Source organism: Epinephelus moara, chromosome 20, assembly GCF_006386435.1.
Source record: "Epinephelus moara isolate mb chromosome 20, YSFRI_EMoa_1.0, whole genome shotgun sequence".
Lineage (NCBI taxonomy): Eukaryota > Metazoa > Chordata > Actinopteri > Perciformes > Serranidae > Epinephelus > Epinephelus moara.
Window position 1 is genome coordinate 43,836,244 of NC_065525.1, and position 25,149 is coordinate 43,861,392.

At 43.4% G+C, this 25,149-nt stretch overlaps 2 protein-coding genes across 4 annotated transcripts in view; one reads left to right on the top strand and one right to left on the bottom strand.

The window, feature by feature from the left end:
* Window positions 1-16,514: 16,514 nt before the first annotated feature.
* Window positions 16,515-23,690, top strand: LOC126407761 (roundabout homolog 3-like). 3 transcript variants are annotated; one of them, XM_050072954.1, is made up of 6 exons: window positions 16,515-16,634; window positions 17,231-17,269; window positions 18,497-18,769; window positions 19,900-20,142; window positions 21,068-21,189; window positions 21,677-23,690. In XM_050072954.1, exons 1-5 carry the CDS (start codon window positions 16,604-16,606, stop codon window positions 21,157-21,159), a joined length of 678 nt encoding a protein of 225 aa, XP_049928911.1. In that variant the 5' UTR covers window positions 16,515-16,603; the 3' UTR covers window positions 21,160-21,189; window positions 21,677-23,690. The 3 variants fall into 3 exon arrangements, with proteins under 3 accessions (XP_049928911.1, XP_049928909.1, XP_049928908.1); XM_050072952.1 differs by lacking the exon at window positions 21,068-21,189; XM_050072951.1 differs by lacking the exons at window positions 21,068-21,189; window positions 21,677-23,690 and adding an exon at window positions 20,323-20,434.
* A 144-nt stretch (window positions 23,691-23,834) lies between these two features.
* Window positions 23,835-25,149, bottom strand: part of LOC126407734 (hyaluronidase-5-like) — an 11,621-nt gene continuing 10,306 nt past the window's right edge. Inside the window, exons 3-4 of the mRNA XM_050072912.1 lie at window positions 24,500-24,589; window positions 23,835-24,411 (exon numbers count right to left, since the gene is read on the bottom strand). Of these exons, the coding sequence (XP_049928869.1) occupies window positions 23,992-24,411; window positions 24,500-24,589 (510 nt within the window). The 3' untranslated portion in view covers window positions 23,835-23,991. The remainder of the gene's footprint in view (window positions 24,412-24,499; window positions 24,590-25,149) is intronic.

Here is a 25,149-nt window from a genome sequence, read left to right on the forward strand (position 1 = left end):
TAATATTGCTTCATTGGCATCCTCCCATGACCCTCTACCACTGTGCCAAATTTCACATGGATTGACCAAGTCAGTGAGGAGAAAAACGTGGAACACACACACACACACACACACAGAGTTTTCATCATTATATAGTAAGATAAAGCCGCCAGACTCCACTGAGGAAAGCAGAAATTTTAGCTTGCTGGTCTACCCCTGCCTCAGTCAGTTAGTTTGTGTTATTGTGTTACTTACAAAACGAACAGTTTAAACACCAAAGCCACACAATAACACAAACTAACTAACTGATCAAGGCGGCCGTAGACCAGCAGCTCCTGCGTTCATCCATCCAAATTCATCCACTTATCCGGGTCCAGGTCGCGGGGGCAGCAGGTCAAACAAAGCACCCCAGACATCCCTCTCTCCAGTGTTGCTTTCCAGCTCCTCCTGGGGGACTCCAAGGTGTTCCCAGGCCAGACAAGATATATAATCCCCCCAGTGTGTTCTGTGTTCTCTACGTCCCAACCCTCACCTATGGTCATGAGCTCTGGGTAGTGACTGAAAGAATAAGGTCACAGATACAAGCGGCTGAAATGAGTTTCCTCTGTAGGGTGTCTGGGCTCAGCCTTAGAGATAGGGGGAGGATTCAGACATCCGGAGGGAGCTCGGAGTAGAGCTGCTGCTCCTTCACATTGAAAGGGGTCAGTTGAGGTGGTTTGGGCATCTAATCAGGATCCTCCTGGGCACCTCCTGTTAGAGGTGTTCTGTTTAGTGATTTTAAATCACCTTTTTTTTTTTTAACAGACTCTGGCTTTCAAGAGAGCGATTTAACAGCCTCAGTTTCTTGATTCTCGGCGTCGCTGTTTGTGGCAATGTAAAGCTGTGAAAATATATAGAATGCACTTAAACTAATATTGATTTTTTTAGGTGGCTAAAATACATTTTGCAGCTGCCCCTCATCCACAGCAGTACATTCCTTATCTTTCATGTTGACTCCAGCCTGCTTCTCCAAACTGAGGGGCGTGCCAACTGACATCTACTGTATATATATTACACTGACTGTGGATAAGTTTCTCATACAACTCCACCTAAAAGTCCAAACTATCCTTTTAAATTATTGTTTTGGGTAAATAAGCATAAATTGTTACCATGAACCACGGCTGCTTTCAGCTCCTGTTCTTTTGTTCTTTTGGATGTTGCTTTCTTTCTGTGAGTGAGTCAGTGGGACGTACAGTAATATATTGAAAATGGCTGTTGATGCTGTGTTGTGTTTGCTGATGATGCACTCTGAGTTACTGTTTTTTTTTAGCCACAAGAGAAGTGTCACTTTAATTAAAAATATTTTAAAATAGACTTTTTAACCCCGGCGTGCATTGAGACAGCTGATTTATTTGTGCGGTGCATCTTCGAACAGGTTGATGGCAGCTCAGTTTGTTCTCACAGAGCGGGTAGGAAGAAGTTCAGATTTCAAATATAAAGAAAAAGTGACCGTCCCAAACTGGACAAACACAAAGTGTCAGAGCAAAATTAGCTGCTTACAGTGGAATCTTGCGAAGTTTGGATTTGCTCACAGATGAAAAATGATTAAGTGTAGGGAAATACATGCGCAGAAGGAAACATATTAATCCAAAATGAAAAGCAGAGTGAGACTCTTGATGGCCGTCCATCCAGAGGACACAGCAGCCATTGTTTGTACAGTTCAGACTCAACACAACATGTGTCCTCATCCACTCAGAGTTACAGTCAGTCTGACAAACAGCTGAACGCTCCTCAGGCATGAACAGAAAGCAGAGACGACTCACTGCAAGAACATCATGAATTATGGAAATCATTTTAAAGCCAGTTTTGCAAAAGCGACAAAAACTAAAACTGCAGTTTCAGTTTATTTGCTGCGTCACGCTCAGCACAAACCTCAGCTGCTTTTTCTCTCACCATCGTTTCGTCATCATCGACGACGCCCAGCCGGGGAGGACACAGCGCGCCATTGTCCTCGCCTCCCGTCGTCATGACGACAGAGGGAGTCTGCCTCTCAGCTGGCCGCCACAGTGAACAGTGCTACAGTACCACAGGCAACACATTGAGGCTCATTTATTGTGAAAGAAGTTGTGTCTGATGGTTTCTGGTCTGAACCGGTGCATTCTGGCCTCTCACATGCATTTTATAATATTTGGGACAAAAAAACTAGATAACAGTATCTTTAAATTCATGCCAGTGGGCAGCAGCATAAATGGTCTGTTGAGCAGTACTCTGTATAAACCAATATCTGCAGATGTATCTGTAGGCAACAGGACAAGATTTTGCCCCCTGGTTTTCATCTGTAGTCCGAGTACCAATCATGTTTGAGTGGCCAAAATGTAATCCCGCAACCCACTGACTATCACCTGAAGACGATTCAATTACCTATTTTCTAATTTATCTGTACTTGTGTTCCTTCTTTCTGATGTTGCTGTTGCTCAGGATTACCACATCTATCCCCACTGCCTTCTTCTGTTTGTCTATCAACACGATGTCTGGCTGGTCATCACCAGTTTGTCAGTCTGGATCTTAGCTCGGTCATCCTCAACCACCTTAGGAGGTGGCTTCCATTCTGACCTTGGGACTCCCAGCCCATACTCGGTGCAGATCTTATGTCACTTGGTTATGGCGTTCCATGTATGCTCTTCCTGCCTGCACCTTACACCCTGTGATTATGTGCTGAACTGTCTCAGGAGCATCTTTGCACAGCCTGCACCTGGGGTCCTGTCTGCTGTGGTAGACCCCTGCTTCTGTTGATCTCGTACTAAGTGCCTGTTCCTGTGCTGCCATGACTAGTGCCTCTGTGCTGTCTTACAGTCCAGCCTTTTCCGGCCACTGGTAGGACTTCTTGATTTCGGCCACTTCTTCAATCTGTTGGTGGAACATGCCATGCAGGCACTTGTCCTTCCATGATGGTTCGTCCTCCAGCATCAGAATGATGAAGAAAGGTGATTTAAGTGACTTTGAACGTGGCATGGTTGTTGGTGCCAGACGGGCTGGTCTGAGTATTTACTGGGATTTTCAGCACAACCATCTCTAGGGTTTACAGAGGATGGTCCCAAAAAGAGAAAATATCCAGTGAGCCAAAATGCCTTGTTGATGCCAGAGGTCAGAGGAGAATGGCCAGACTGGTTCAAGATGATAGAAAGGCAACAGGAAGTCAAATAAGCACTGGTTCCAACCAAGGTGTGCAGAAGACCATCTCTGAAGCAACAACACCTTGTCCAACCTTGAAGCAGATGGGCTACAGCAGCAGAAGACCACACCAGGTGCCACTCCTGTCAGCTAACAACAGGAAACTGAGGCTACAATTCACACGGGTTTTCTCACCAAAACTGGACAATAGAAGATTGGAAAAACCACATTCAGATGGAAGCATGGATCCATCCTGCCTTGTATCAACGCTTCAGGCTGCTGCTGGTGGTGTAATGGTGTGGGGGAGATTTTCTTAGTACCAACTGAGCATGGTTTAAACACCACAGCCTACCTGAGTATTGTTGCTGACCGTGTCCATCCCTTTATGACCACAGTGTACCCATCTTCTGATGGCTACTTCCAGCAGGATAACGCACCATGTCACAAAGCTCACATCATCTCAAACATGACAATGAGTTCACTGTACTCCAATGGCCTCCACAGTCACCAGATCTCAGTCCAATAGAGCACCTTTGGGATGTGCTGGAACGGGAGATTCTCATCATGGATCAACTGTGTGATGTCATCATGTCAACATGGACCAAAATCTCTGAGGAATGTTTCCAGCACCTTGTTGAATCTATGACACCAAGAATTAAGGAACGAAACCTTCACCTTTGTATAATGTAATATATGTGAATTATATTTGTGTGATCTCTTGTGGTGGGCTGGTTTGGTCCAAAATGCCAGGGCCAACTTTTTGTCCCAGTCCACCCCTTCACATGAGGAAAGTTGGCGTCTTCATTTTGTTCTGTCCAGTTACCATGCAGTGTCATGTTCGTCAGTGCCAGATTGATTTTAATATCTTGGCTGGACACCGGGGCTTTTCAATCAACACGAACCTTGCTGGCACATGCTTTTCTGTTGCCTTTGTGCAACTGAGAGAAAATTCTCAGCAAGCTTAAAGACTCTTAGGTGCCCTGAACTGCAACTGTGGTTTGAAATTATTCCTCAAAAACCCTCATTTATGAAATTTAATATTTCTTGTTTGTTTGTTTGTTTGTTTGTTTTGTTTGCTAAATGACACAGCAGGTGGGATCTTCTGAAAGAAGGCTGTTTCTCCTCCCACTTTATATTATAGTGTCATTGCTTTTCATCAGACTTTGCTTTCAGGTAATTATGTTTATGGCTGTGTAGGAACGTGTCTCTTTGACTGACATCATCTCTCTCCTCCTGTCACCTCTTCCAGCCTTCCAGTGTGCTTTGCATGCCTAGTCTTGCCCTTTCTTTTCCCCTTTGTGTCTCCTGTGTTCTTTCTCTCACCCAGCCTCACTCATTATAAATTATAACGAAACATTTGAACGCCTCATGATCTGTATAGATACACGTGAACTTCAATATCTCACTTTAATCTGATGCGTCAGAAAAAGAAGATTCCTGATGGACTTTGAGTTTCACTATTCAGAGCCAAGAGTTTGGACTCATTTCCTCCTACTCCCCCTTCATTTAAGATAAAATCATATAAAGTTTAATTTGTATTTATAGCCGTTGATAATGACATAACATTCTTGTCTAATTGTATTCATCACAGAATTATCCAGAGGGGACTCTTTGTATGTAAACCACATTCTTCTCTAATCACCCGTTTGGCTTTGATTTTCCTCTCTGGCACCAAACTTGCGTGTTCAAGTCTTTTGTGAACGAGGCTGGCGGCCCCAGTCGCTGCTCCAGTAATTAGACAGCCCCATTCATTCAGAAACAATGGGGCGACGGGTACACTGAGGCTCCGCTGCTGAACAGGCTGCTCACTGACCTTCTCCCAACTGCTCCCAGGACTGTTTTCTGGGATGAGACGGACGTCCTGGGCGGGCTGGGATCCCTGCCCCCTGATTGGTGGACAGGAGCCAGGCTTCCACAGCAACCGAAGCACTCGTCCTGGATGGTGAGGATTTAGATGACTTTTTTTTTTTTTTCTGGGATGTCGAAACATCAAAACAGCCATAAAAGATTCATAAAACCAGTCATGAAATAAAAAGTTACGAGCATCATTACAACAAAAAACTTGCTGCCAAGTAGACGTGTCTGTGTTTGTGTGAGTTTCTGTTATTGCTCACATTAAGAGACAAATTTTGGACAACACACCAGGTGATTGGACCACAGTGCTTTAAACCTACTAGGACATTCCTGTAAAAGAAGTGTTCACTCTCAGAGAGGCCCTTTCCGGATTATACACACTCAGCTGCCAAATTAGGGTTTATACTTCTCTACTGAAGAGACATCGTACCTAAATGTAACTACATGTTGCAGCAACACACACCTCCCGTTTGTTTTTGTGAAATAAAAACCATTTCCCTCAGTGGAAACCATAGACTGTAAAAATAATGGACGTAGCTACCATGATGTCACCCATTCATTTGTGGACTTCCGTTTTGAGTTCAGCATTACGGCCGTTGCCATCTTGGTGTTTTGGAGCCAGAAGTGCACAGAGAGGATGCACAGTAGACGAGTGAGGGGTGGATCTGACTAAGACCCCGAGGACACTATCTGCAGACAGCCTGTCAGTCAAAGCGTCCCGCCCTTAACTTTGACTTTAAGCCTAAATAACATTTATACAGGTGAGTTATATAAAACTTTTCCGCCCGTTTAGTTGCCATGAATGCTTAAATTAGCTATAGAGACCAAAACTGTTTTTGTACCAGGCTTTAAAAATGTTTATTTCTGCTGTAAAGTTGGGCGCTTTAACACGGGGGTCTGTGGCGATTGGCACGCTCTTGGAGCCAGCCTCGTGTGGACATTAGTGGCACTTTGTGTTGGCTTCGTTTTTCAGCCCCACAGGTCGCTGCTCGGCTGAAACGAAGCTTTTATTTTCTTTTATTTCACAGATAAGAAACAATGAATTGTGGAGACAATAAAGTCCCTCCTCCGAGAATTGCCACCTTAATGTGGTGGAGGGGTTTGCGTGTCCCAGAGATCCTGGGAGCTGTGTTGTCCGGGGCTAATAGCCCCTGGTATGGTCTCCCGAGGATCCCGGGGGAGGGGCCAGACTTAGAGCAATTCAAGAAGACCTTGATGACTCGGCAAATTCAGACACTGAGTACCTCCCCTGCATGGGGACACTGGCACCCCTCATACCCCCTCCAGGAACAGCACCGGTCTTCGAAGCCAATTTTCTTAGTAGCCACACATGGAACCAGGTCTGTGATGAAATGGGGTCCAAAAAGACTTTTCCCTTTGGGAAAGGGACGTCTGTAAATCAGTAGACACAATTTTTTGAACATCACAACCCCCACAAAATGACCTATCTCACGATCAGGGTTCAATCCATTTGGTCCGATAACATCTGGCAAGTCTAGAACTGCACGATTAAATCATTCTTATCATCATTTAAATTAGTGGCAAACCAGAAGTTAGCTGCTCAGCCGGCAGAAGTCTACTGCACTTGTTCTGTGGGCCCAACAATGTGGAACGTCCAGGTAATTTCATACCTGAAGATGAGCTTTTTTGGCTTCATGCACCACGAAGCGACTTTCATAGAAATGAATGGAGTTCTGTCGCCAGCGCTGTATCCAGTTCTTTTTATACATCCATGTGTCAAACACAGCCTACTTATAGGACTTCCAGAGCCTGGTCTGCTGTAAATCTGTCTGAACAAGAGGGGGACCATCCGCCAGAGCAAACAGCACATGAGCTTGCAGATTTGTTTGGTTTCTAGGCTACATCATTTGGCTAAAATAACTTAAAAAAAGAACACACTCAGCACCTTTACTGATAGCAAGCAACCCAATATCCGAAAAATTATGTTAATATACAAAATTTCGAAGGAAAGCCAATCTCCTTTGATGGTGACGGTTCCTGTTAACAAAATGAGGATTAAAGTTGTTAATTAACATTTCTAGTTTGCAACAGAAACATTGATACTCTAAAATGTTCACTGACAACATATTTCATTTGTTTCCACCAAAATATCCAATCTTGCAAAACCACGTTCGCTCATATTGACCGCAGTACTATCAAAGATCATCGTCTTGGTTTAACACAAAGTCTGACTTTCAACCTTTATATGAAAACAAGATGTTCAGCTAATCTTAGCCAAAGTCTTTTTGATGCCTCAACTGAACCATGGACAGGATTCACTAACGTTCACTGGCCTTTTGTGTCAAAGGGGTCAAAATTCCCCCTGAAAGCCTGATACAGTGCCTGATCAGGAGTCCAGTCATCACAGTGGAGGATCTGAAAGTCTGTTCAGTCAGTTCACTGGCTGTTTGTAACACATCAAGACTCCTTAAAGCATTTTAAGGAATCATCTTCAGCACATGTTATGAGAGTCTGATGAGCAGTTGTGAAGAGAGCACCCTGTAGATCCAAGTGTTATACACCACCACCACCACCACCACCATCACCATCCCTCTCTCCAGCTTCCGCACTATAGAAGAAATCTCGAGTGCAGACCCACTTTTTCTTCTTCTCTCCACTCTGCAGTGTGACAGCGTTTCTGCTGCTAACTGGCTCTGACTCTGCAGCAGCCGTTCCTACCCTCAGGGTGAAGAGTCTTAATGGAGGCCGACTGTGGCTGCTGTCAGAGAGCTGCAGTGATCTGATTCACTCTAAAGATTCCCTCCAGACATCTGCTGCAGCTCCCTCCAACAAACTCCTCACATCCAGTCTGTTTCTTCACATCACAAAGTGAAACTCTGCAGACTGAAGTGTCGCCTCCTCACACAGTCTGCCGCTGAGTCTCACATCCCAAACAGACAAAGAAGAGAAGCTTCGGGCTGTTTCTGAAAGTCGCGACACAACAGGAGGCGTGTTGTTTCAGGACTTCTGTTCAAACTGAGATGAGACTGTTTACTCCAGTGTGTTCACTGGTTACAAAGCGGCAGAAATATTTTGACTTGTCAGCAGAAACAGTTTGGAAAATCATTGCAAGTGAATGTGAATCATAAACAAGAAGCAAACCACAGAAGAGATGGTTGAATTCATAGCCTACTGCTAAGTGGCATTAAACCTAATGTGACACATTGTTGCATGGTTTGAATTCATGCTGCAGAGTTCTTATTATTTATTGACTTTAAATTTGATGTGATATGAACTGAAAATCATCAACAGTGAGCACGTTTACATGCACACAATAATCAGATAACTGGGAATAATCAGGTAATGGTAATAATCCGATTTGACGCGTTTACATGCACTTCAATAATCTGATAATCAGAAAAACCTGGTTTACATGATTCAGTCCTTCAGTTGGATTTCTCCTCAAGTACATGACATAAAACTCAAACTTCCTGTTACAGTAGGTACTCATATCCTTGAAAAACCTCGAAAAGTACGCAAGTCATATATTTGCAAAATAAAGCACTCATCATGCTGACAGCTTATATTCTTACAGTACTGTTTGTTTTTATCATTAACAAATACATGTGAGAGCATTCTAATGTGTAGTTTATCAATGTGGAGCCAATTTTACATACTTTGGGTAGATTCGGAGTAAAAGTACTGCAAAGTGCAATATACAAGTGTATTGTATATAAACTTGTCACACAAAGTGCATAACATATAAGTAAGATAAAATAAAAGTGACAATTTAAACACTGAGAATATAAAAATATATTATTTTATGTAAAATCTTTATCTGAAAGGAAACAAAAGCTGTCAGATTAACGTAGTGGAGTAGAAAGTACAATATTTCCCTCTAAAATGTAGTGGAGTGGGAGTATAAAATAGCAAAACCCGAAAGAAACCAGATTAAAGGGTATACATGCACCGAATAATCTGACTATTGGGGAAAAAGCTAGATGTGTTTATCTGATTTCTCGTAATCAGATAATGGCTTTTATCTGATAAAGCCTATCGGATTATGCTGTTTACATGACCACTTGAATAATCAGGTAACTCCAGAAATCAGATAATGATCGGTTTATTAGTGTGCATGTAAACGCGCTCAGGGACTGAAAACAGAAAGTGGTTGCAGGAGATATGAAAGTAACAAGACTTCAATCAGGACACACTCGTTCTGAGAGGCAGAATATTTATTTACATGTGCTCAGAAGTATGAGAAATGTGATGTCATATATCGTGATGTCATATATTCCAGGATGGCGGTAAAGATTTAGAAGATTAGGGAACCCTCTGTGGAGTCTAGACGCTGATGATGGTGATGAGATGAGATGAGATGAAGAAGAAGCTGAAGATCTGGATGTGAAGAGGAGTGGGCTTTTGATGAGCTCGTCCTGGACTGTGGATAAGGTGACTGGAGGTGAACGGGGTGGAGGAGGGCGTGACGATTCTGCCTCAAATGACAGCTGACGGGAGCAGAGAGGAGAACAGATTTAAAGTTTGGCAGCAGTGACATGAGTGGCTGAAGGAGATTGTGGCAAAGTTTGATTGGCTATCTATGAGAGGGAATGCCTTTAGTCAGCTGGTTGGTGGAAGTGGTGGGATAGAGAGAGAACTGTAAAAGGATATGGCATAAAGAAAGTCTTCCTGATTGAACTGAGCTTCATTAAAGGCCAAAACATGTAGCACATCTTAATATTGCCTGGAAAACGTGGTTAGCAACCTAGCAGCTAGCAAACACACACACACACACACACACACACACACACACACACACTGCAGTATATAGTGCCCACAAAACTTTAGGTTATTTAATAATGTGAGTCTCTATGTTGAGCTTCACAGTTGGAGAAGTTATAACCCTGCAGCATCCTTGTGCACTCAGCATGGGAAGATATCGCATCGTATGTCGTAGCCTGTGATTCAGTAGGCGCCGTCATCACACGGTCTGCAGACATCAAACTTGATGTCGTACCCAAGTTTATTAGATCCATGTCACACAGTGTAGCTGCACTAAACTTATAAGACAGCTGAAACCTCACAGTCTGTCGGAGGCTTAAAATTTTGTCCATGGGACAGATGTAAAGCTGTGAGTAGGCCTGCACTAAACTGCTCCTCTATGTTTATCACAGGCCCTGTTTAGACCTGCTAATAATATCCGTTTGATCACTAAGCAGACAGCCAAGACACAATGCCGTTCACATCTGTGTGTATCATGCCTCTCCCGCTGACCACTTGTGTTCAGATTTTGTTACTGCCTCATCTCCTTACATAGATCAAAACAACAGACGGTCACACAACACTTCAACCAACTCTCCATAAAATGGGTGAGTTATAAAGCTTGTCGAGTCCAGATCGGGGTGCAGTCCTGTGGGGATTGACAGCTGTGAGGGCTGGCGGCAGGTGGCTGCTTGCTCTGCTACCGTTCGGCGACTAACATGCGGAGCTAACTGCTAACAGCCACCACCGCAACTGACAAACTCCACAAACAGCTCCAGCAGCCACAGTCAGTCACACAGCTGATTATCTACTGCTGAATTACAGCTCACAACTCGCACCAACAGCTGATGCTGATCCGTGTGTTTCTGCTGGTTTCATTACATCTCGTCCCGTCAACGTAAATGAAACATAAATTTCGTCTTAGTGTTTATTGTCAAAATATATTCTTAGTTCGTCATCGTCTCGTTTTCATCATGGAAAAAAGTCGTTGACAAAAAACTTCGTCATTGTTTTCTCCAATGAAATTAACACTGATCTGTGCAAAAAGACAACATATAAAAATGTTAATTTGCCGTTTTATGGAGGGTTATGTGCTGCACTATTGAGTCACCGCTAGTTCCCTGGCAACTTATCACTGCAAAAAAGAAAAATTACTCTGAGCAAAACAAAACTCATAGATAAACAGAACATTTTAATTTCTACACAAGTTTTTGTACAAATAAAAGAAACCAGATGTGGCCTGTGTTGCTGGTAGGTAAACTTCAGCTTTATGAAAAACATTGAATTATAAATATTAATATTCATATTGCAGAAACATGTACACAGACTCTAATGTAAATCTTTTCCTGAAACAAACCCCATCATCAGAGATTAACCACGGCGAGAACATTAATGTGTGCTTAACCCCTCAGAGAGAGATCAGGGTGAAAGGTTAAAGATAATTATGAGGATAGATGTGAATGGAGAAAAGATCTGAGAGCCCGTCCACCCAATTATCGCCATGAAAGAGCCTTTATATCAAACTGTTTGAGTCAGCGTCCATAATGTATCTGCTCTGGCAGGAAACAGAAGCTGAGATCGTTTGGCAGATCGCAGCCCGGCTGTTGTTGCTGGGAGCATATTTCTAATTGTGTTTCCCCTGACAGCGCTGGGTGAAATATGGGTACAGGCAGGGAGGGGGTGAATTCCCTCAGTGAAGCATCAGTTTGGGCAGCGGGGCGTTCAGTCACAGCCGGTGACCTAGAAATGTTGCTGCAATCCCCAACAAAGGAGAAGAATCGGGACAATAAAGCTCTTATTCCCCCCTCCCCGGACAACGGCTTCCATCTGACAGAGCAGATTATACAGGCAGGGGGACGACCGAGCCGAGCCAAGCTGGGCCGGGCCGGACCAGGCTGCCACAGCACGGAGGGCGACGGCTCCACCAGGAAGAGGCTGTGGTTCAGTGAGCAATCAGCTGTTCTGTGTTTGGAATCAGGATGGTGATGCTGCCCGGTCCCTCTGTGATGTGACCCCCCCGACCTCTCCTGTTTCCCACCATCAGCCTGTGAACAACACTTTGGCTTAGCAGAGTATCTGGACAGCTGATGGATGGATATCTAGTGTTTTTGGTCTCTGACCTTCACTCTAATGCCGCTTTACACACAATTAAGTTCCTCCTCTCCTGAATAGAGTCGCTCCATCCATCCAGTATCTGTAATCTCTTATCCTTAAGAGCACTGGTTCCCAACCTGGGAGTCTCGACCCCCACTAGGGGTTGCCAAAGCTTCAGGGGGTTGTGAGGCCTTTTTAATTTTAAGGGGTGTGAGAAAACATTGAAAAATACATACAATAGGCATATATCTCAGCTGTAATGATCCTTCTGCAGGTTCACACACAGAAACCCAGTTCCAACTTATTTCCTCGAGATAGTCAAGTTTGATTTTCATCTCATTTCTGGCCTTCACAGTGCAAACTGCGTAAAACAGTGTGGGGTCATCTGCCACCAGAGCTCCAGTGGTTACTGACCTCAGTCATGAGGTTCATGCCCCTCTCTGACCGTCAAAGACTTGAAGTTCTGTGCAAGATGCAGGTGCAAACTCACAAACTTTGGGGGCGGTCAAAACGAGCTCAGCTGGCTGCACCACACCGACTGGACGTTCTGTCAAAACCCGCAGATCACAGCAGAAACCAGGAAGAGATCCCTGACATGAAATATTCATACAGCAGACAACAGGCCGGCTGTTCATCAGAGCCGCTCCGTCACTCCCATACTGGATTCTTCTGAAAGACCAGCTGATGCTGACGGGTCCTGAATATGGATGAGAGGAGGGGAAATGAAGGCAAACATGTGTTGTGACATAAAATCTCACTGTGCTCTGGAATCCAGTCATTCATACGACCGAACAATGAGTGTGCTTCAGAACTGAGCTCTGCACATTCCACACACACTACAGAATGTGTTTTATGTCACAGTGCACACTGTATTTACTGCACATTTGTTTTTAACCTTGTGACAGATCCAGGTTAGCTGTGTCCCCGTGTCTCCAGTCTTTATGCTAAGCTAAGCTAAGCTAACCAGGTGTTGACTGTATATTTACCGTACAGACGAGAGTGATATCAGTCCTCTCATCGCTCTGCAAGAAAGCAAGTAACAATATTTTCAAAAGTATTCCTTTAAGAGTTTGGCAGGTCTTTGACAGAAACTGACTAAACTCAAATCGCCTTTAAAGTTCTTTTTTTCTCTGTAATGTAGTGTACAATGACATCGTTCAGTCATCCATTTTGAATGTTATCATCCCATTAAATGGTTGTTATCAGTAGTGTCACGAGTGGATATAAAATAACACAAAAAGATGCATCGGATGCTAAAGATGCGTGTTAATCAACCACACTAGCTGCAAACAGCAAACTGTATACATTACAGTAGCCCAGCTGTCAGGACTCAGGACAGAAACACGGTTTCACTCAGATGATGTCAAGAACCAGCTCTTGGTCAGTGACTTCCAGCTTCAGTCACCAATGAAAAAAGCCGGCATTTCGATTGCCGTTATTGTTTAACGGCACCCAGCGATGCCAGTAACGAGCAGTGTAACTAACTGCTAATAGAATTTCAGTAATAATATCACAGTTTCCCCAAAACCAAACAACTCTTTACGTTACTTTTGTTATCACATCACTACTGACTTGAAATACATCAGTGGATTCATTTTCTTAATTGTCGCACTGCGCAGGCACGTCACACAGCAACAAGCTAATTTTGAAGATGGAAACGTTTACCGTAGAGGCCGGAAATATTCTCATTACTTTGATTCTGTCGGGTGGAAAGATGAGAAGAAAACTGTTGCTGCAGGTAGTCAGACTAAAACTCCTCAAACCTCCGGTCTGAAACACCTTCTACAACCAACAGCACAACAATGTTAAGTTCCAGGAAATACACCCCACCAAAGGTGAGGTCTTCTCGGCTGCAGAGGTCGGCTATGGAGCTGCTGGTGAAACAACAAAAGTGTATTTTACTTGTCAACAGCTGCAGCTGCAATGAAGTGATAAGCTTGTCGCTGGATATGTGGTGGATGAAATGTTGCTCCATGAGCGACTCGCTGTCTTTCAGGCAGAGCTTTGGAGGTGTAACTGAAACTGTAAAGTAACATAACATGTAGTGTAATGAATCACTGTCGGCAGGGAGTAATAAGTCACATTACTTTTTTAAAAGATATTTTTTTGGGCCTTTTGCCTTTATTTGATGGGAATCGTACAGTGTGAAATGGGGACAGAGGGAGGTTGGAAGAGTAATGAGTAATATATTACATTTTTAGAGTAACAAGCCCAACACTGGTCCTAGTGAGTAAGCAGCATCTCCAAATATGTTTACCACATCAGTCCCTGTTTCAGGGCGACGACACATTTGACAGTTCTTTGAGAAACTGAGCTGTGAAGAAATTAGAATAATCGTATCCACAGTGTGGGTGCACAGCTCAGTGTGCAGGAGTTGTGTGTGTCTCTCAGATCTTTATTGTTTGTGAAATCAGAAGCAGCAGCAGAGGCTCGACGATCACAGCCAGCCGCCAGAGGAGGAAAATGTTTCTGACAGCAGAACTGAAAACAGAAGAGAATCCTGCTGCCTGGAGGACACACACACACACACACACACACACACACACACACAGACACACACACAGACACACACACACACACACACAGTCGGTACGGTCATCAGTGACACACAGAGTGACACAGCAGCAGCCCACATGAACACAGCACCGTATTATATTTACATTTTTTGGTATTTAAGCTCATGCTGTCACACAGAGCCTCTTCAATGTTGCATCAGTTGTTTTTTAATCACAAATGACCTGAATTTAAAAACAGAGAGGAAGCAGCCCCCAAATCTGCTGTTTGACTTTTTCTTTAAAAGCAGTTAAAAAAGACTCACACAATATAAAACAGGAAGCATCCAGTTCACTTCTCATTATTTTAATGAGTCAGCTGAGCGGGTTTGGTCTGGGCCAGTCTCAAGACGGAGGAGCAGTCTGTATTTAGGTATTTCAGGATGTTGCGTTTTTTGTTTTTTTTAATTCTCTCTACTGCATCATTTGCATGAGTATTTTGGTTCTTCCTGTCTTCTGTGTGTTTAAGATCTGTAGTTCAGTGAACACATCTTCATGAAACCAGTGACACTGTAGAGTGGAGGGACTGGCGGAGCTCTGCCTCCCCCTGCAGGACAATAACCTGCAGTGCAGCTCAGACTCTTTCTGCTGCTGCAGAACTGATTTGAACTCTTTTCCCAAAGTTTCTGCAGCTCTTCAGAAGTCTTAAAGGAAATGAATCCTCTGGGAAGAAAAAAATGATTAGGAGGTATTTAAAATTCTTACATTTGCTTTACAAAAGTCTCAATTATTTCTGTTATAAAATGTTTTCTGTAGTAGGATGAGTGTGACAGAGGATTGAGTTGCAGTAGTTTCACTCAGATTCATCAGACCTGCAGAAAACACCATCACTGCTGCAGCTTCAGCAGCCAGGTCACCCAGTCACCAGAGTGAATGTTGGCGTTGTTTCTGCTCTGCAGATATGTTACATTTTCATGCTGTCATGTAGAGCACAGGTTCCCAACCAATGAATGGACCACAAGTGACTCATGACGTGTCAAGTTTGTAAAAAACACTTTATTTTTGAAGTATAGTGAATTTCCTGCACAAGCTTTTTTTGTGTGAGAAAGTGTTGTATTAAACTGTGACTCAGGAGCAATCTGCAGCCCGTGGCTGGACCAGCTGGGGACCACTGATTAGAGCCCAGGATCCCTCTAGATTTTAAGGGGTGTGAGAAAACTTTTAATAAAAAATAAGGTTTAAATTAGGCCAGGGCTGTTTGATTATAAAATCAATTAGGCCGCATTTTAAAACCAGGAAATGTCGATGGGCCAGACGCTTTCAGCTGCAGGCAACGTATTGAAAACTTTTATTTTAGGTTTAGTAATGACAAATTTTAAACAAATGCAAATTAATGTAATTAAAAATAGCAGTGTTTATTGTTTCACATTTAAAATATAGAATCATATTTTAGTCATGTGTCTGACCCAGGCTCATCACAAAATGCAGAAGCAGAATAAAAAAGAGCCGTCAATGCACAGAAGCACAACAAGTGGTATTAATAGTAACTGATAACACACTCTGTCTTCCTGTACCTGTATCTCACTCCCTCTCTCTGTCTCACACACACCTCACCTGATGTTTGAGGACATACACAGGACGTAGATTTATATAGTCTGTGGCAGCAACAGTCATATTTACAGCAGCAAGGTCACCATATGAACTCAATAATATCTCAATGGAAACAAATCTAACATGTCAATGAAATAAATATTATTTCTGATGTCACAATACTGAGTGACGTTATTAAAGAGTGAAGGACACAGACATCAGTCAGTGTCAGTCCTGTCCTCTGTCCTCTGTCCTCTGTCCCTCCTCTTCTGCTGATGTGATTCACTGTCTGCAGGTACCGCTGGTAAGTTTTAAGACGTGTGGCAAACTAAACTTAACAGTTAAACTACATACAAACACGTTTTGTTTTAGTTTGAGTTTAACAATTTGACAGGAGTCTGCAGCATGATAATAAATGAAATCTGTACTTTAAAAGGTAAGGCTAAAAGAGCCGATAACATCGGAGATTATTAATTAATTATTGATTAATTCTGGGTCTTATGTATCCATCCCCAGCTCAGCCACTCTGAGGTTGCTTCTGGGTCGGATGTGGCTCGCGGGCGACCAATAGAAAAGGCCTGCTTCACATTTTTAGCAACACTGTGGTAAAAATGTGGCGTGGTCTCGATTTTTTTATGTATCCAGTTCAAGAAAGCAGAAGTTGTGGTTTGAGGCAGTGATGCTATCGTTGAGTGAGATAGAAATGTTCAGAGGCACAAAGACAGACTCAACCTTAAGACAACATGAAGGCTTCGTCCGTCTCTCTGATCCTCGGTGAGTCATACATCAGTTTCTGTGATTAACTAATGAGAGTGAACAGCAACTAGTCAGTGTCACTGACTACCACGTTGCAACCAACAGTCTGAATTAATAAAGAAAAAGTAACTAGGCAGAACTTTTGATTACAGAGTGTCATGAAACCAGATCTGATGTGTTGTTCTCAGTCTAACAGCAGAGTGATTTTCAAACATCTGAACATTTAATCTGGAGCATCTTGTTGTTTATTTATTCTCAGCGTAGGTTGTCAGAAGAAATAACAGAATCACTTTAATGTGTTTTCTCCTGCGTGTCTGTGAAGGCAGCAGGAAGTCCACACTATTTTTGTATTTCTCTTTTTTTCCAAGTGGTTTCATCATGTTTCCTTTTCTCAGTTAAATTTCTGACACTGACTTTTTTAAAAGAACATTTTTGGGGCTTATTATTATCATCAAAGGGCTGTGGGCTGAAATTGAACCCGCAGCTGCTGCACCTTTGTACATGGAGTGCCTGCTACCAGATCAGCTGGTGGGCGCCCCCGACATTTGACAACTTTTGACTTGCTGCGACCCTGCTGACCTCTGACCTTTATTAACCCTGTCTCCCTGTTGCAGGCCTGGCTGTGCTGCTGTTTGGACCAACTGTTTCTGCAGGTGAGCTGATGAGGCTCCTCTGTGTGTCTGATCTCATGTTCTACTTTCAACTGTGTCTCTGTCTGAATTTATATTTGACACTGACACAAGATGGAGGACATTAAGGGACGTTTCATAGTCGGCGCAAAGGCACGCAGACGCAAACGCATTGGGACGCATTGAGCCGCATTGGCCGGCATGATGCATGCTTGCCTCTCAAAATGTGTTGTCCATTTTTTTGATACACAACGCAGCAATGCGTGTAATACCATGTGTTGCCAGCGGGGGTGATAATGCAAGTGACGTACTTGAAATTAACCACTTTTTGTTATTCACAGAAGAAGCAGTTATGAAATATGGCGGGCGAGGAGGAAAAATTTGCGAACTCATACGGGCACACCCCCATTTATATGACAGTTCTAGTGCCCTGCACTCTAATAAAATAGCAGTACTAGCTAGCTACAGCAGTACTAGCTAGCCAGAATGTACCGGTGACTCTGCTACCCCCTTTTGTGTGAGCGATGTATTGCATTTCAAGTGTTGCGTTCAATGTGTTGACTATGAAAGGAAGTGCGTTGCTCGTGTTGCTTGCTTGCGTTGCGTGCGTCGACTATGCGCCCTAATATACTTGCTGCAAACAACGCAAACGCGACCGCATCATGGCTGCCAAGCGTGATCTGCGTTAGTTTGACGCGTTGAACGCACATCTCAACGTGAGGTACTGCAACGCGTGCTCGGGATGCAATATTCGTATAACCGCTAGAGGCGCTGGTGCGAATGCACACAGTGACCCGACCGGATGATCAGACCAGACCCTTCTTCTTCTTCTCATGAGATTCTTCACGATTTATTTTATTTTATTTTTCTATTTAGTATTGTGCATTTTGGCTGCATAGTGCTGCGCGTTGTGTACGCGTACGTTTGATCAAGCAGCAAGTATATTACGGCCCTTAGCGCGCTCTCTGAACCCCTGACTGACTGCTGCTTGATAAAGTTATGCGAGGGTCCCGTTACGCCCAGGTGTTACACTACATGGTTTATGGATTTATTAATCCTCACGTGCGTCTGATCCTGTTTTACATAGCTTTCTCATTGTGGAGCTGGACATCTGTCATTACGCGCGACCATTACGCACGTCTGTGGCTATTAGGGCCGTAATATACTTGCTGCTTATGAAGCGGCCCTAGGTCACACACATCTAAAAAAAAGACCTCAAAAACTATCTCTGTCTGTTGTTTTGTCCTGCAGTCTCTCTGGATGCCCGTCCCAACCGACAGCTGTACTTTAGACGAGAGTCCGTCTGTCTGACTTGTGTTGAAGATGGACAGACAGTTGACGGATGGACGGTGAAGAGGACAGCGGGAGGACAGACACAGACATGTGGTGGAGGTCAAGAAGACTTTGGGAGGATCGTTGGTTCCTCCTGCATTGTTCCACAACTCTACTTATCAGACAGTGGAGTTTACTGGTGTGAATCCAGAGCTGGACAGAGGAGCGTCCAGGTCAACATCAGTGTAACTGGTGAGAAACTAACCTGCTCCGTCCTGCCAGGTGTCTGTCCAGTGTTTGTGTTGTTCTGATGGACTCTCTCTGAGTGGAGCTGAACTTACTCTTTTTGGTCTGCTTGACGATCTTCTAATGACTTCTTGAGAACGAACTAAGGTATAATGAACTGACTGTGTCTAAATGGGCCTCTGACTAACGTGCTCAGTGAGATGTTTGTGACGGATAGAACAACCCAAGAGGTTACGATTAATTTCAGGAGTTGTTTTTGTGCCTCAAACTGCAGAAATCATAAAAGTAACAGGTGAAAAATCTTCAGCTCAGGCTGCAGAATTACTACAATGGATGGTCGAAGGTTTTCCACTGAAACTGCAGGAAGATGGCAGTTTTAAAGTCAAACAGCTCACACTGTTATTGTTTGTTTGTGGCTATTTAATATTAACGTCTTTGGTGTTTGGGGATCGGGTTGGTGTGTGTTCAGAGTTTCAGTGTGGGACCTGGTGACAGCTGAATGTTTAAATCCTGTGTTTGCCTGCCTTATATCCTCCTGAGACCTTGTGTCCTCGTATGAGGACATTACATTTTGGGTTTACTGGAACTTATACGTTATTCTGCTTAACTTAGACCCTTTTGTCCTCGTCCGTGGACACTTTTTTGTGCCATATAGTGGTAGTAAAACCACAATACACTAATCCATGTCAAAACAAGATGGCAGCCATCTCTGTCGGGTCAGTCTGCAGCTGATCCAGACACAAAATTGGACAAGGTACAAAACCTGATCAAATTCTGTGGTTGAAACATGTTTATTTATGATTAATAACATTTCTAGTTTGATGTGGCAACATATTCGACCAATTTTAGCAACAGTAACAAGACGCTGTTAATTAGAAAGTACTCGTTTGCAGACAACTGGGAAATTTTCATCCGCTCATTGAGGGACGTTAATTATCACGTCCTCAATCATGGCTTGTCTTGTACAAAGATATTGGGATTTATTTATTTGTCATCAGTGATAATCTTTAGGTTTTTTTACTTATCAGGTCTTACTACTCAAATAGCTAGGAAAAACTGAAAGATGCATACCAAACAAAAGTCCGGGTCTCAGGAGGATATCTCAGGTACATACTCTGGTCTCTTTTCTCTTCCAGATTATTCTGTGATGCTGGAGTTGCCCAAACTTCCTGTGTTTATAGGAAGTGATGTCACTCTGCGCTGTAGAACCAGAGATGGTTCCACACAAACAGCATATTTCCACAAGAATGACAGCTACATTGGATACGGAGATGCAGGAGAGTTTACCATCAGTGATGTGCAGCAGTCTGATGAAGGCTTCTACCGGTGTTCCAGTGGTGTGTTCTCATGGTCAGCGAGGAGATGGCTGAGTGTCACAGGTCAGAACACTCACACATGTAACAGTTGTGCTTGAAGATATGAACTAACTTACTGGATTAGAAGGCATCGTAGTTTAAGTGTCTAAAGTTGTTTTGCCAACATTTTTCTTGTACAAACTTACATGCATGTTTGCACGTCATTAAGATGTGGTAACAGATGCTCACTTGGTTTAATTTAAGATCCAAGATGGCGCTGTAGGAGACGGCAGCCTCTCCAGTTGCTCCACAACACCGAGCTGTTTATTCTCTCCCCAGGGATTAATAAAGTACTATCTAATTAATGAACTACCAAACAACTAAACTGTGAATTCAATAATCAGGTGCCCATATAAACGCTGAAACAGATTTTATTCCTGTGATCATTCCTCCTGTGCAAATTACGCATTATTGCAGTGGTTCCCAACTGGTGGGTCGTGGTCCAAAGGTGGGTTGCTGGCCCATTCTGAATGGACCGCAAGTGACTCACAAACATGTTAAACTTGTGGGAAAAAACCCCTCCAAAAAAACCAAACACACTTTATTTTTAAGTAAAGTAAATTCCAGCACAGAGCTTTTATTTTGGAGTGCAATTTCCTGCTGTTGTGTGAGTGACATGCTCGAAGACACGGCCAAACACAAGTAATGTATGATGTGGAATGTATTTAACTGTGTGGACCTCGAACTAATGACTAAGGAGCAGTCTGGAGCCACTTCATTACTGGATCCTAATGAGCTCGCAATGTGAGAGATGAGAGACAAAATTCACAGTCGTTGTTCTGTGCAAAAATGTATTCAGAAGTGTGGCTGATGAAGCTTCAGCAGGATGAGTTTAGCCAAACCCAACAGATATCTTCTAAAGTCACAGTCTGTTTAATGCCAAGCTCCCTCTTTGTGTTTGAAAAACAAAACACTGGATTCCAGTAAAAGCTGCTCGTTTCCTCTCCAGATTCTCCTCCTCCTTCTCCTCCTCCTCCTCCTCCTCCTCCTTCTCCTCCTCCTCCTCCTCCTCCTTCTCTGTCTGTGATCAGACTGTTCTGATGGTGTCTGTCTGCTGTGGCAAGAGGACAGGTAAAAACACACACACACAGAAAGGGTGCATTCAGTTAAACATTAACACACTGTCTTCGCTCAGCGTGCCTCCTCCTGACCAAATATCTGGTGTAGAGGAATTGAACCCCTCTGGTCCTCCACTAATTAACAAGAGATCAGCTGAAAATAAAATCCAACAACCCTCATAGCCAATAAAAGAAGAGTTGGCATCATTGGAATAATTCTGCTGTACAATGCAAATGAATATTTGAGCTTTTCAAGTTTGTGGATAGTTTTTGTTTTTTCCCCACAAAGTCAGGCTTTTTATTATTTTCCTCAGTGCACACTGTATTTAATATAGTGAGAATCATTTCTTCCCTTCAAGATAAGATTCAGAGAAAAGCAGAAGGTTTCCTGTCACAATTTAAACCAAACCAAATAACCATTAAATCCCTAACTCCACCCATGCTTCTCAACTCCACCCATGCTTCTCAACTCCGCCCATGCTTCTCAACTCCACCCACAGGAAACAAACCAGCCGTCTCCAAGGAATTGGACCCCCGAGCTGAAGGCGGTCAGGGACTGGCTGAAGAGGATGATTATGTCTCTGAGCATGATTTCTGACCTGAGCGTGTGTGTGTGTGTGTGTGTGTGTGTGTGTGTGTGTGTGTGTGTGTGTGTGTGTGTGTGTGTCACTCCCTCACATGGCTCTGATTTGAACAAGCTCACAGTAAGAATGCTAACATGCTGATGTTTAGCAGGTATGATGTTTACCATGTTCACCATCTTAAGCCCCTTTTACACTGCCTGTTCAAGGCGGGAATATCACACCGTTATACCGCCTCACCATGCTCTAAATAAGGTACCATCTCGGAATGGGGTGACAGAGTGGCCATGCCTTAAAGCCACCACGGAGGGTAGTAACGGCGCCGAAACAGAGTCTGTATAAACAGGACAGCCTGCAGGATGGGGTGCTGTTTTGATGACGTGTTATGTGCAGCCTTTAGCAGTTAGCAGCTCGCTTAAAGAGGAAGATCAGCAGCAAAAAAATGTCTGCAACTTGGGAAAACAAGAAGTTCCAGGAGCTCCTTACCCTCCAAGCAGAGGATGAGGTTAGCAGCCATATAACGGACAGTAAATGTATGTTATTGCCATGTTTTGCTATTGTTACTGTTTATAAAGCGCTGCGGACAAGTATGATTTATGTCACACTTGAGGCCGGCGCCATTGTGTCATATGTCACGCCTCTTTTGACTCTGTGATGCCGGCATGCTGGCTAAGGGGCCGTACACATGCCTCACATTTTGCGCCCTCAAATTAATTCTTTTCAGTGTAGACACGCGGCAGGCGAGCTCAAACGCCAGCTGTTGCAGCGCGCATGCGTTTCCGAGCGCTTACCCTGAGATCACTAAGATCAGCTTTTGTAATGCAGCAGCACGCACTGCATGTCATGAGAGAAGGACCAACCAATCACAGCTGACAGAGTTCTCTCCCTTCATCCATACATACTGTCTGTGATAAATATGTAGAAGTTGATCATGTTAGTGCAGGGGTACCCAGAGCTTTACATCTGTCCCACAGACGGTAGGCCTACACAACTCCTGGAAGAAGATCAGCTCTGCGCTCAGGATTTCAGGTAGACATGCTATGATATGGTGCTTGTTGAAGTTGCTTAGCAACCTCAGATGCAACCTGCCACTGTGCACTTGAAAGTTGGCACAGAAAAGGCAGAAGAGCAGCACCCAGCACCTGACCTTGAGTTTTCTAGGTGGTTAAAGACACAGCATGTGTAGGCCCCTAAAATCACACACCTGAGCGGCATGATGCTGTCGTTGTTTGGTTCTGTGTAAAAATGCAAAGGTGGCATAAAGAAGGGACTTTAGCGCAATCTCTGTGTAAAAAGGCCTTTAGCATAGCATGTTAGCATGCTAACATTTGCTAATCAACACTAAACTCAAGGTGCAGGTTGATGAGAATGTTATTAGTAAGTGCTAGACGAAGAGTCAGAGCAGCAGAGTCATGAGGATTCATCCTCTGCAGATGATGAATGTCTGGACTGAAATGTTGAAAGCTCAGTAAGAAGCTAGTAAGAGGTCCTTGAGTTGAGATCATTTTGTCAAAAAAGCTGCATGTAGTTTAATTAATTGCAAATGTGCTTAATAAAAATGGCAAATGTGTTTGTTCTAATGTTGAAGGCATGTCTAAACCTTGTCTTAAGACCTTAATAATTATAATAATTAATATAATAGTGTTTTAGTATTGTTATTTATTTTTATTTAACCTTTATTTTACCAGGCAGATTTGCTTGAGATCAAATGATCTCTTTTACGAGCAAGGCCTGGCCAAAATGGCAGCATTAAAGCACAAAACATAATAAGACACATATAAAGAAGAAAGAGGAGAGGGCTGGATGGGGGCAGAGAAGGTGGTGACAGGGGATCCTGAGGAGGAAAAGTTCATGTTAAACAAAAACAGTGCACCACTATACACACTAAAAGAACACTTACGTGAGGATGATAAAATATTATGCAGTAAAACATTTACACACTCCACAATTTGCCATTATAAAGCCTGTAAGCTGAGTTTTAAAATCATTAATGGCGATAAGTTCCTGCAATTTTAGTGATTTTTGAAGAGTGTTATTGAAGGAGCATATTCCAAAAGAAAGTTGTGTGAATGAGAGATTTGGTTAAACTGAAGGAAAAACACCTTTAATGGAAACACAGGTACAAACAGTCAGAATATAATATATATGATGATAAACAAAATAACAGTGGAATTGTCCTTTACCTGCCTGTAACCACATGTCCTGTATCACAGGTGTCACGTTTGTGTTAATAACTACATCTGCATCACCATATACTTCAGACAGAGCAGTATCATCACCAGCAGCAGGGGGCGGGGCTTCTCAGTACCTTGATTCCTCGTGGTGAGGAAGGCCTCGTTAATGACGTTTAACGTCAGGACCGATCGACATGGCTTCTCGCTGTAGCACATGCAGTCGAAGTTTCGGTCAAACCAGTTGACATCATCCTGTGACAGGCCGCCACTCACAGTCAGAGGGCCGCCGCGGCGTTGCTGCTCAATGCTGTAACGCCGCGGGTCAAGGTGGAGGAAGACGTCATCGTCCCACTGCTTCCTCACACAGCGACCATGGCCCTGGCAGAGCGCCTGACTGCAGAGTTGTGTTGCTGTGGAGACGTTCATGATGTACGGGTTCATGACCCGCTCCAGGTGGCGCCGAGCGTCAAAGCAGGAGTCCTACAGGATTGTGGGATATTTAGTCAGTTAGTGGTTGTTAGACAAACAGAGGAATAAAAAGAAACTCCGGAGTGATGTCACATTTTACCTCTGTGTCGGTGACGTTCATGTCTCCCCAGGAAACAACGCCAGCAGCGCCGAGAGCAGCAGCTTCTCCGATGGTGTTCACCAGATCAAACTGCAAGACAAGTAACAGCCAATCATACTGCGTTCAACCAAGTTAGCTCTGGTTCTTGAACCTGTTCTGTTCAGGACTCTTGGTGCTGTTTAGTGAACCAGCACCATCCCAGTGATTTAATTTTTCTTACGCAGCATACATGATGAACATCAGAGGTAAGATCTGCCGGAGTCGACATCTTACAGAGTTGACAATAGGGTATATATTTATTAATTTCACAGCAGTTGTCGTGAGGAGTTCTCTTAATGCTAATAAAATATATTTAGTTTGGATTTAGTAAGGCTACAGAGTCCACATGTTATTGCTGAGACACACCTGATAGCGATATCATTAAATTAATTTAGCAAAAAAGCTGACCAGAACTTGAGCAGCATTCCAGTCTTTTTGGAAACCAGGGCCCGTATTCACAAAGAATCTTAAGACTAAAAGTAGCTCTTAGTGACGTCATTCTAAGAAAAATCCTAAAATTCCTCGAATTCTAAGATTTTTCTTAGAATTTTCCCTTGGTAAGATAAAAGTTATTCACAAAGCATCTTAGGCCTTAAGAGAGCTCCTAAGGT

Coding starts and splice junctions, on each gene's coding strand:
- LOC126407761 (XM_050072951.1), top strand. CDS start 16,604: ATGAAGGCTTCGTCCGTCTCTCTGATCCTCG. Junction 16,635..17,230: donor GTCCGTCTCTCTGATCCTCG/GTGAGTCATACA, acceptor TCCCTGTTGCAG/GCCTGGCTGTGCTGCTGTTT. Junction 18,770..19,899: donor GGTCAACATCAGTGTAACTG/GTGAGAAACTAA, acceptor TTTCTCTTCCAG/ATTATTCTGTGATGCTGGAG.